This window comes from Vigna unguiculata, chromosome 2 (assembly GCF_004118075.2).
Source record: "Vigna unguiculata cultivar IT97K-499-35 chromosome 2, ASM411807v1, whole genome shotgun sequence".
NCBI lineage: Eukaryota > Viridiplantae > Streptophyta > Magnoliopsida > Fabales > Fabaceae > Vigna > Vigna unguiculata.
The window spans coordinates 24,479,356-24,491,997 of NC_040280.1; the positions used below are offsets into that span (position 1 = coordinate 24,479,356).

The window sequence follows — 12,642 nt, forward strand, 5'->3', positions numbered from 1 at the left end:
CTAATTTTTTCTGGTGATGGTCTTATTATCAATTTTCCCTGCGAACATGCAGTACATGAGAAATCATTGGACTGAAGAAGCTTTTGACTTTTAAGTGGATGTCCACATGAGTTTTTCAGCTATTTTTCGCATCATGATATATCTAGGATGACCCAACCGATCATGCCAAACAAGAAATTCATTCTTATTTGTAAGCTTCTGGCTTACAATAACATGCGTCTCAATCGCATTAATATATGTGTAGTACAAGCCATAAGAGAAGGCTGATAATTTCTCCAATACACATTTTTTATTTGACTCAATTTGAGTGATATAAAGATATTCAACATCTCCTTCATTATTTGTCTCAATATGATATCCATTTAGACGAATATCCTTGAAACTTAATAAGTTTCTATTGGACTTAGGAGAATAAAATGCATTTTTAATATGCAATCTTGTACCTCTTGGCAGAAGTACTGTAGCTCTTCCAGAGCCTTCAATTATATTTGTAGTACCAGAAATAGTACTAACATTGACTTCTCGCATTACCAAAGTAGAGAAAAATTTATTACTCTTGAGAATTGTATGAGTTGTTGCACTATCAGCAAGGCACAGATCCTCATCATTGGTGTTAATGCCAATATTCATTCTTCATATAAACATAAATATCAATATTAGAGATTACTTTGTAAGAGGAGAGAAAGAAAAAAAAAATAAAATAGAGGATTTTATTCATAAAAACATAAAAACTTGTACATATAAAAGCAACATGAATTAAATATAAAACATTGTCTTAAAAATTAATCATAAAATAAAACTATTTTCTAACACTCCCATCACCAATAAGGTGATCAATGCTTCCATCGGGTTTAGAAAAGAAATCACCAATATCAAGATGAGTAGTATCCATATGACCATAATCAGAATCACCATCTTCATAAGCAAAGTGTGTTTCTACATTCTTCTTTTTAAGTGATTCTTGGTAGAGTTCAACAAGATGCTTTGGTGTATAACAGGCACGGGTCCAATGACCTTTACTACCACAACGGTAACATATATTTTCAGCCTTTTTGCCATTATTTTCACCCCTTTCTTTTTCCTTTTTCGCATTCTTGTTCCACTTCTGTTGATGAAGTTTCTCTTTGAAAATTTCCTTTATAACCATGTCAACGACCATGATTAATAGCACGACCACGACCACGACCATGGCTACGACCACGGCCAAAATTACGACCACGATTATTATTATGGTCTTGACCTCGTCCATGATTATATGGATCAGATGTTGCTGCATTCACTTCTGGGAATGGAGCAGAACCAGTTGGTCGGGCCTCATGATTTTTCATCAAGAGCTCATTATTTTGTTCAGCCACAAGAAGGCATGAAATCAATTCATAATATTGATTGCTCCATTCACTTCTGGGAATGGAGCAGATTAGGCGGATCTCATGATTTTTCATCAAAAGCTTTATTGCTTTGTCCAGCCAGCCATGCATAGGCATGAAATAAATTCACAATATTTGTGAAGTCTCTTTTCACAATATTTTTGTTATGAGCAAATTAGTTGCTTTATTTCTTTATTTAATGGTATCCCAATATCCATTGCATCTAAATATATTTCAACATTTAAAATCCAATATAAGGAATTCTTCCTTACAATATCAAGGGTCACAAATCCAAATTTTGCAACGTTTCGCGTGTTTAAAACTAACACATAAAATAATAATATTAATAATAATCATCATCATCAAAATAATAATATTAATAATAATCATCGTCATAATAAAAATATTATGACAGAGAATTTTGCAACGTTTCGCGTGTTTAAAACTAGCACATAAAATATTAATATAATCAAATTTCATGTATGAAATTATTAAAATCAAATAATAATAATAATAATAATATGACAGAGAAAAATAAATCAAACAATTATCATTACACAAAAAAAAGAAAATGAGATAAAGTTTGTGAATGAGAAAAAGATTAGAAAGAACCTCGGTTAAGGAATATAGAGCGTTGTTCTTAGGGAGAAAAAAAAAAAATATGCCTTCACGCTCAGTTGGATAACCCTCGTGCTGATAACGTGTTATAAAATAAAGGTAATAAGAGAGACAAAGGAGAGGAAGAATAGAGAATGAGAGAGTAGGGAGCAACTTCTGTTTTTATGTGTGTCTCATTACTGATAGGACGAGTCCTATTTATAGGTACAATATGGTAACCCAGAAAGGATATAAAATCAAATAGTAAATACAAAATATTACATCATAAAGAGTAATGAATAATATGATTATCAATCATATGAGTAATTGTATAAATCAATGGACGACCATTAATTCATAACAAAAACAATGTAGAACTTATTTTGTTAATTTTTTTCACAAAATAACAAAGATTTGCAAAGAAAATTACTGAAATATAATAAAATATTAATGAAAAATTTTTAATTACCATATTTCTTCTTTATACACAATTCAATAAATTTAATTCATATAATATCAATAAATATAAATAATAATATAATATAATATAATAAAATATAAAATAATTATTATTATTTACATAATAATAATAATAATAATATAATTAAAAGAACAACAAAATAGAAATAACCAATTACAATTTTATAAATTTAAATAATAACTTAAATATTATTGTAACATAATATATATAAAAAACGAATCAAACTAATTGATTCATTTAATATTTATATATATAACATTAATTCGTTTCTTATATATTATTCAGTTATTATATATATATATACAATTTTTATTTTTTAATTAATAATAATAATATTATTATTATTAGTATTAGTAAGAAACACAAAATAAAATATTATGGTTTTGTAATATGTTATATGTAATTTTTTAAAATGAATTAATTATATAAAAAGAAATAAATTTAAATAAAAGTAGAGATATTTTTGTTTGTTAAATTAAATAGTATATTATAAATTATTTCAAGTTATTATTGAAAATATTAATAAATTATTTCAAGTTATTAATGATGTTATTAATAAGCTATATTATTTTAAATAATAATTTTATTTTTATTTTAACATTATTTTTCTTATTTACATTATATTTATTATTATTGGTAAAGTAGTAATCATATAATTTAGTTTAGTAAAAATAAAAATTTATTAAATTTTATTAATCAAATCATATACAACTTCTCACAAACTTTCCACTTAAATCATAATGTATTTCTTTTAGTCCAAACACACTCATCTTTATCTACAAATCAATTCAAATCAACGCAAATCCATTTCGTCAAATCCACACCACAATCCAAACACAACATCATGTGTGTGTTTTTGAATAAATTGATTTGGGAAAGAGGGAGGGGAAGAGATTGAAAGAATTAGAGAATAAAATTAGTGTTGTTTTTTTAAAAGATTTGTAGATGATCTTTGAGTGGATTAAGGAGTGAAATTTGCGAGTGGTTTAATTGAAGTGATAGATAACAAAATTTAATAGATAAAAAATAAAATTAACTGAATTGTCCTTTGTTGTTAAAATATGAAATAAATTTTAGATGAGTTAATTTTTGTAACATTATTATTTATTAAATTTGAAAAAAAAATAATTTTAAATAATTCCTTTATTTTTTGAAAAGAAAAATTAAATATTTAGATATTAATGATTATTGTAAAGAAAAAGTTATTTTTTATTGACATAATTAATATTTAATTTAAAAATATTTTTTATCTTTTAAATCAGTGTATCTTTTTAAAAGCATAACCTTCAACCGCTATTCTCTTTACATGATGGAACATGCAAAAGAATTGATCTACATTTCCACTCCTTTTCTCACCCGAAAATCAATTAAAAAAAGAGGAGAAAGCCTTTAAATTCGCTTATTTCTTTCAAGCATTAAATCTGTTTAAATCTGTTTAAAAGAATATGATCTTAGTTAAAATATATCATCAAACTTTAACTTTATGATGAATTATTAATACATATTTAATAATTAAAAATAATTTTAAATAAATAACTAATACTAATTCACAAATAGATATGATAACATTGTCCAAAATTTAGCAGAAGAATTTCCATTGACATAGCAAATTGAGAGAGAGGTAAGTGATGCTGTACCAGTCAGTTCACTCTTTAGTTCAGACTTGATGATTGAATTGTACTTTAAGTAATTAGTCTTTATGTTAAGCGACACATTAAGGGGCGATCAAATTCAAAGGCGGTACATGAGTGGACACGTGTTTCCTAGTTGGCACATTGTCTTTGTGTCTACGGTTGTAGTTTCAAAATGCAACAATGATTTGGATGAGAGACACAGTTACATTATCATGGACACGGGTGTGAGTGGCGCAATATCACTCATTGCCTCCATCTCTGAACCTCAATCTCGAATCAGAATATGGGGACATTGTTTTTCTTCCATCCACCGATTCCTCGTCTTCCACTCCCTTCCGTGTCAAAACCCATTGCATTCCCTCCTATTTCTTGCCTCAGGTCAGACTTTTACTCCACTTTCCCACCCTCTCTATCTTCGCAATATTTTATGTTTTACTATGATTTTCTTACTAGGGTGTCCTCAAAATCCAACTTTGATGCTTCAAACACTGAAAACTTGTCCCTTTTGCTTTGATAATTCATAAATTTATATAATTCATCTCAGGGATTATTCATGCTTAACCTCTTTGCACGGCTTATGTGTTTTCAGGAATAATGGAGATGTCACTGGCTTTCATGAGCACAAGTAACATCTTTTATTCTTTAAAGTTTTTTTTTTCAATTTTAAATAAACATTTTACCATGTTTGTTAGCCGATTCATATACCAGTGTAGTCGGAACTGACTTGAGAATTTGTATCTTAGGTCAGAGGGTAATAAAAATGTGGACATGTCCCAGGTATATTGCTTTTGTTTCAAAATTGTTGTGTTTTTCACGTGTACCCTTTAATCTTCGTTATCTGTTTCTGCATAGATTTCATTGCCTTCTTAGTTCTTACTGTTTTCCCCACTTTATGTTAGACAATATCCAATGATGGCCGGAATGTGAAACAAGATAATATTTGGCAATTGTTCAAGGAAGCTCAACATAGTTAGTTCTTTCACCTTATTCACCCTGGGGCTCTGTACAAGAGAGTTAAATAACTTCTGGTTTATTTTCCCGTTATGTAGACATACTGTACTTGAACGAACAACGTCTTGGGGCCATTGAGGAACTTGAGAAAACCAACAGAGAAAAGCACTCGCTACTCAAAAAGATAAAGAAATTGGAAGCAGAAAAGCAGGCTGGTGCTGGTAAAGGTAAAAGGTGATGGTTTAAATGTTTAATAGCATCACCATGTGCTTCTGTAGTACCTCATAATGCATACTTTTGGTTAAATAAATGCATGTCATTTGTTGTTGGCAGCCTCTAGGTTATCTTCTGTCGTACTACTGAAACATGATTCCACCACACACACATGTTTGATTGCATTTGGTTTCTTCCCTTTGCTTAAAGGACTAGTTTTTTTCACCTATCCCGTAGGTCTACTATATATAATGTAGTTGGAAAGTCAAGATCTTATAAAACCCATTCGAAATTCCCATTCTTTTCATTGTGGGAGAAATTCCCATACTTTGCAATTGAATCCTTTCTTCTTACCGTGCTCTGCAGCCCTGGCGTCCATGCAAAACTCTCATTCCCTTTGACTAGTTCTAGTGGAATGCCGGTGACCACCTGTGTCACTCCTTTGCAGCTAAGGGATGCAATGGATGGCTTTGATACCAAATGGTAAGAGCCTTTGGAGAACCACACCACAAAATCTATCTGTCATAGTTCGGGAACACAAGGCCTTGTAAACCCACACTAGAATCCCTTAATAATGAGACTCAAGTGCTCAGCTTGCTGTTGAATCTTAACATTTTGGCTTGCAGATATTTGTGCTAACATTGTTGAATTGTATACAGTTTTTCAAATCTATGATAAAAATATCTATTATTGATACAATTTATCAACAATAGATTTGTCTTTGAAGCTCTGGATGATTAATTGAACTTTATGTTTCTGTTTGTAACCCAGATAACTTATCAACTTGTTCAGAGTTGCTGCTTCGGATAGATGCCATGGTCCTTAGCAGCATGATTAGCCCTGGAGAAGCATCTGAATTAAGAGGTTTGGTGATTAACCACAAAGTGAGTCTGGCGGATGTTTTTAATGTCATCTCACGCAAAAAAGATCCCGAACTTCTAGGACAACTTCGTCACTTTTCACATGGACACAAAAAGTAAATCCTGGCTGCATTTGGTTATCTTCCTCCTTCATAATTACAGCAGTCAATGGGTTATCCTATTTTTGTTGCCTTATCTGCCAACTGAAACATCTGGAAACATTTCAAAATTCTCAGCAATTTTATTTTACTGTGGTAATGGCACACAGCGTGTAGCATACCCAAATTACTGAGAGAAGTAACAGAGCATGAAGAGAGGCATAAGCCTATAAATGAGCAAATGTATAAGTACTTAAACATGTATTTAATAGGATATTGAGTCAACTAGGGTTTTTGCTGGAATTATAATTGATCATTAAAATATTCTGGATCTTTTTCATGTTAGTTTTTTTTGTTTTGTTTAATAAGGCTAATAATTAGGTACTATTTCCCTTTTTTACTTTTCCTTTCTCAGGTGAAGTTTTTAAAATCTGATTGTCCTTTATTGTATCAATTTCATTCAGGAATGGTTTTCATATTGTTCACATTTGCACAGAAATGACGCCAATGGTCCCTAGAGGATCGGTAGCTTCATATGTGACTGGCATATCTCGTGCACTTCAAAGAAAGGGTCACTTGGTGGAGGTTATATTGCCAAAGTAAGATACATACTTCCTTCTATTTTGTTTGCTATTTATGTTATTCATCCAATTAATATGAGCATGGAACTTTGGAGTCTATTTTGTGCTTTGTATCTATACATTTGATGTCTATTTTATATGGCTAAATTAGTCTAGTTAATAGTTCCTTGATGTTTATAATTTCTGAATTTGGCTGTATCTAATTCCATGTAGGTATGCAAGTTTAAACCTCAATGAAGTGCAAGGATTGCGTGAAGTTAATGTAGAGGCTTACTCATATTTTAATGGTCAATTGCATGGAAATAGAATTTGGACTGGGTTAGTTTGGCTTTCTTTGTCTATTTATTTACTGCAAGTCTCCATATAAAATGAATGTCAAATAATTTTACTGCTTCTTATTAAGTATAGTAGAAGTACTATTTCAAAAAATTTTCCTTGTTTAAAATCTGCTGATTTTCGTGTATTCTATACTTACTCTTAGCATGTGACAGTGTTGTTTATGGCATTGGAGTCACTTTGATTGAGCCAAAGTACTTTTCATCATTTTTCAATCGCGAGATGATATATGGCTATCCAGATGATTTTGAAAGGTGAGTGAAATGATATTTGTATTGATTGGTTCATCTAGTTTCCATTTGTTATTGTTTAAAAGCAAAGAAAAATTTGCACTTTGAAGTTCATATAAGAAGCCCATCAGATAATTTTGAAGTGTTTTGTTTCATGGGGAAATTGATAATGAAAAATCCAGACTAGAAAGCTGGATGTATTTTTTGCATGCAAGTTTTTCGGTTTGACTATATAGTTCAAGTGCCACTACTGTTGCAAGAGAACCACAGATGAGTTAATTCACAAACTGTAAAGCTCAAAAGAATAGAATAGAACTCCAGTAGTGTTTTGATGGATGATTTTTAGAGGGTAATTCACTTTCACAGAAAATTTGAAATGTTTTATGACAAAATATATTGTTTGGATAGGAAATTATAGAAGAAATTGAAGTTCTAGGAATTTATAAGACTAATTTGATTACTTAAAAGTAGAGTATTTCAAATTCTACCTAAAGAAAGTAAGAATTTGAAATTCGCAATACTCTTTCTTCTTTGAAATCCATGTCTCTTTTTTTCATGTTCTTTCTTCGACTCAATTGGAGCATTGTCAAGTTGACATGGTTTTTTCGTCGACGATGGGTTTATTTAGGTTAAATGGGTTTATAGTTATTTTTTGGTCATCATTGCCAAAGGTTTATTTTTTTTTTTTTTCATATGGTCATTGTTGTTTTTCAATTAGAGTCAAACAATCTGAAATAAAAGCAATACAAATTCAGTGTTTTTGAATTTCCTGGAAATTGTAAATTTTCCTATCCAAATAAAGGGTAAAGGAGAAGTGTTTTATAGTTTTTGCATACCAACATACTCCCTTTATAACTTGTCATGACTGACTCTTTGTGCACTCAAACTATCTTCAAAGAGTGAAATAAAAGAGATACTCTGATAATTGCTATCTCATATGCGTCTTAGTTTCTTGTTATAGGTGACAGGAAAGTAAAATCTGATCTAATTAAGTTTTCTCTTGAAAGAGAACTGAATTGTGTGTTATTTTTATGAAAAATGTACAGCAGTCGGTATAACACACATATAGCTATGAAAATCAGATGGAATAAATGCTACTCTGAAGATTTTAAGCTGCAAATTTGTGCATAATAATAAAAGAGGAATTAAGAAAACTAATCCCGATTAAAACTAGGGAATACTCTAATCTACACGTAATTGCATGCGACAACATTTTCCTTTTACTCTGGTATACTTAATTGTCAATAATCTTAATATGATTTCTTCACCATCAGGTTCTCCTACTTTTGTCGAGCATCATTGGATTATATTGTAAAATGTGGGAAGCAGCCTGATGTATTACATCTTCATAATTGGGAGACTGCCATAGTTGGGCCCCTTTTCTGGGATATATTTGTTCAACAGGTGTCTATTCTTAATTTTGTGCTCTTTTGAACTACAGTAATTCTGTGATTTAGTGTAAATTAGGACAGATTTTCAGGAAAACAATTAATGTAGTGGAGCCTTGTAAAATTCAATGATGAGCAAACTTTTGTAGTTTTGTTTCAAGTGATCCCTTTCTTTTTCCCTTAGGAAGTGGAGAGCATATCTCTACTTCCTCTATCCTGTGGCTGATTGGAAACTGCACTGTGTCTTGTGTTATAATCATCTTTATCCTTTCTGACCCTTAAATTGTTTTCTCTTTTTAAAAAAATGTGCATAGGTTTTCTTGCTATGTACGAGAGTGATTTAATTATGGAATAATATATTGCTTTGTTGCATAATCTTTTATGGAGACTTATTCATTTTGTTTCTGGTTCTTTACATAGAAAAGGATCCTCTGTAATGTTCTTAATGATTTGTTTTGTTTAGGGACTTGGAGGAACCAAAATATTATTTACATGCCATGGCTTCAATTCACAGGTTAGTCACCGATCTTGGCCTGCTGGATATGCACTTTGTGTTGAATTTCTGAGCTTGACATTTCTTTCAGCAGAAATTTTCAAGAAAAATTACATATCGTTTGTTATGGATATTACATTTGGTCTTGTCAGTCTTGCAATTATTGGATGTGCTGTGTACGTAGGGTATTGAGCAACCAGATAAATTAGCCTTATGCGGGCTTGATCCTTTAAGACTTCATCGCCCTGATCGTTTACAAGACAACACTAACACACAACTTGTCAATATTTTAAAGGTGTGCTAGTCATATAAACACTTGACTTCGTTTTTTGTGTTATATCCCTCAAACTGTGATATTTAATCATTGAATAACATATTGTGTGCCACAATCTCTCTTTTCTTTTTGAAGACTGTATTTTCTTATGACCGAACAACATTGAGTTTTCTATGAAATTTACAGGGTGGAATTATCTATTCAAATAAAGTTGTAATAATGTCTTCTATCTATCCAAAGCACATAGTTATTCGTAATCTGAGTCTGGAACCTACTTTAAATGAGCATAGGTAAGTATGCTGTCATAGCATAATTTCAATCTTGTTTAGTGTTTGATGAGGTGTTATTTTTTCTTCCTTGCAAATCAATATTATCTTGAAATAGTTAACATAGTGAATGATCTGGTTGATAAATATATTGGTTAGTTTTTTAAAATTAGTGCCCCTTCTGTAGTTTGATAATGTGTTTTCACCTCTGTCTTTCTCATTGTATTCAACAAGGAAAATTACATTTGGTTGCAGGGACAAGTTGGTCATTGCTCCTTATGGATTAGACAGATCAACTTGGGATCCTTCAATAGACTATCTTCTTCCAGAAAATTTCAATGCTGAAAATATCAATGGAAAAGCTGTTTGCAAAGTTTCATTGCTGCAGCAGCTGGGGTTATCTGAACATTCTTCTAGTATTCTTGTAAGTGGGTCACCCCTTCTTATTTATTTATGTGCCACTGTAAATATATCCAAGGAGAAAAATTTGTGACATAGTACAAACAGTGTGAATGTGATAACTCTGTAATAGAGATTAAATGATGTTCAAGACAAGCTTAATGACAAACAAATTTGAAATACTACCGGGGTTAAGTGAACTGCAAACATCTTTTTATTTTGTTAAAAAGAAGTACTTCAACAATATGGAAAAGTGAACAGCTTTTGCCTGTCCCTTCCCTTTGCTTGTTCTTGGAGATTTCTTCATCATTCTTGTTGAAATTATTCGTTTATTTACTTAATTTATTTTGATTTGGTGAAAACTGGTATACAATGTTACAAATTAGGTACATGTGGTTTTTCTTGGTTTTTCTGCTCACAGTTTAAATTTAACAGGTTGGATTCATTTTTCCGGAAGGACGAGACCCGGATGTGAAAAGGCTGAAGGAAGTTATCTTGAATGCCAAGCAACAGGATGTCCAGGTTGCCATCTCCGTGGACTTTATACTTTTCATGTTTTTTTTATTTTTTATTTTTCAAAAAAGTACATTCTCATTGTTTCTAAGATTTTTTCATTAACTGATATTGAAAAGGAAGCTCCAAACATAGCAGTATGCCTATGAATTTTTGTCTGTTTCTTACAGGAGAAACAATCTCTGTTGTTCCTTGTGTTTTCATATTGAAGATAAACTAATAAACCTTATGCAATTCAACCTTCTATGAAACGAATCAGGCTATGGAAAATTCTTGTTTCAGAATTTGCTGTTTTAATTAGTTTGGAATAATTATTCTTGCAGTTCGTATTTTTGGGGACCAGTGAAAGATCAGTCGTGAATCAGACCCTTGAATCACTTCAGAAGGAACTCAAGGTAGTTCCCCACGCTGTCTTGTTTTTATTTTTTATAATTCCTTGTAGCTAATTGCTTTTTATTGCAAGTTTACAAATATAGTAAATCAATGTTTGTGTGTGGAACATAAAAAAGTAATGCATTTATTGGGAATGATATTATTTTAGGAAAATTGTTTCAGTAACATGTTTATCTATGTGATAAAGTTAATAATACTTTTTTCCTTTTCTGCTACTAATGATTTGCCATTCCATTCAAAATGTTCAGGATGATAATCTTAAACTTTTTCCTACTTACGATGAAGCTCTGTTGCATTTAGTCTTTGCTGGATCCGACATCATCTTGTGCCAATCTTTGGTTGATCCTACTGACGAAATCCCTGTAAGACCACCATCAACTTTAGTGGTGATTTTTTTTTTCTCCACTGCTGTAGCACCTCAAGTAAAACATGCAGTATGAAATTAAATAATGCAATCTGTAAGCAAATTTGGTTTCGGGTGGAGAGTGTTTTGTATAAACTGATTCTTACAATTTTTTGTAACCTGAATGTGTAGCTCATAGCATTAAGGTATGGAGCAGCTCCAATAGCACTTACCTCTGATGCAAGCACAAACAGGTAATCCATAAATATAACCTGTGATAGATGAAATCTTTTCTCCATTCTTGTTTAACACTCATTTCATTTGTATCTATCTGCAAGGGTGATACCTTTTGAAAGGAACTTCATAAACCAAGACCATGAGGCTACCATGTACTCAAAATTGATCAACTCTAGCTTTATAAACATGTCTCTCAGCCTTGCTGTTGATGAAATTGTATGTAGTTTCTAGTGGTTTCTCCTTAGTAAGTTTTACTATTTCTGGAAAATAACAATCCATGTAGTTATGATCCATTAAATTGCTTTCATTTTTCTGTAGAGGACTAATCCTGCAGTGTGGAAACGAAAAATAATGCAAGCAATGGCACATGACTTATCATGGGATGGTGAATGCTACGATCTTCATTTTGCAGCTTACTCTGCTATAAAGAATATGTGAAGTATATGTAAACATTTTTTTTTGTTTAGTAACTTGAGATATGGCAGAATAGTATTCATTATTGTAGGTCAATAATGAATTAGGGTATAGGGTGAGAAAAGAAAATCCGTCACAATGAGAGTGATGAAGGGGTTGGAATGGAAGCATAATATTACCCTGTTAAGGGGCAGAATAATGAAATCTGGGTTGAATAAATTGAGTGAGTTTTGAAATTGTGTTCTTGTATTTGTTTTCTTGTTATTCCTGAAAAGTCTCAATAATTATTCTGATATGATACTTTTATCTGTGTTAAAATAGAAGTCAATGAATCTTGTGTGGTTGAGAAAAACGACTTCTCTAAAACTTAGAAGTTAGGTTTTTGCATAAATGCTAAATGGTAATTAAGTTGATGGATACTAAAATGACATTATTAAAGTGAGTTAATTTTATAGTTAAATAAAAAATTTTATATTATAAATAAATTTTTTATTATTTAATTTTCATTTTTGAAGCTTTTAATTTATGGTTAACCTTTTTTTATTTTTATTTTTAATTACGGCCATATATAAAA

General features: G+C 31.0%; 1 protein-coding gene across 2 annotated transcripts; it reads left to right on the top strand.

The window, feature by feature from the left end:
- The first annotated feature begins 4,249 nt into the window (after window positions 1-4,249).
- Window positions 4,250-12,304, top strand: LOC114167654 (probable starch synthase 4, chloroplastic/amyloplastic). 2 transcript variants are annotated; one of them, XM_028052769.1, is made up of 20 exons: window positions 4,250-4,457; window positions 4,669-4,704; window positions 4,823-4,856; window positions 4,979-5,048; window positions 5,129-5,257; window positions 6,015-6,219; window positions 6,666-6,800; window positions 6,996-7,100; window positions 7,274-7,372; window positions 8,623-8,752; window positions 9,200-9,250; window positions 9,414-9,524; window positions 9,690-9,793; window positions 10,025-10,193; window positions 10,604-10,690; window positions 11,005-11,076; window positions 11,323-11,436; window positions 11,610-11,671; window positions 11,756-11,870; window positions 11,973-12,304. In XM_028052769.1, the coding sequence occupies exons 1-20, from the start codon at window positions 4,363-4,365 to the stop codon at window positions 12,090-12,092; spliced, it is 2,043 nt and encodes a 680-aa protein (XP_027908570.1). In that variant the 5' UTR covers window positions 4,250-4,362; the 3' UTR covers window positions 12,093-12,304. The 2 variants fall into 2 exon arrangements, with proteins under 2 accessions (XP_027908570.1, XP_027908578.1); XM_028052777.1 differs by lacking the exons at window positions 4,250-4,457; window positions 4,669-4,704; window positions 4,823-4,856; window positions 4,979-5,048 and having other exon boundaries at window positions 5,129-5,264.
- The last annotated feature ends 338 nt before the right edge of the window (window positions 12,305-12,642 follow it).

Excerpts from the sequence above, each read along its gene's own strand:
- LOC114167654 (XM_028052769.1), top strand. The coding sequence starts at position 4,363 with ATGGGGACATTGTTTTTCTTCCATCCACCGATTCCTCGTCTTCCACTC. Across the intron at positions 6,220-6,665 it reads TTTTCACATGGACACAAAAA|GAATGGTTTTCATATTGTTC; the intron begins GTAAATCCTGGC and ends AATTTCATTCAG. Across the intron at positions 11,871-11,972 it reads GCCTTGCTGTTGATGAAATT|AGGACTAATCCTGCAGTGTG; the intron begins GTATGTAGTTTC and ends ATTTTTCTGTAG.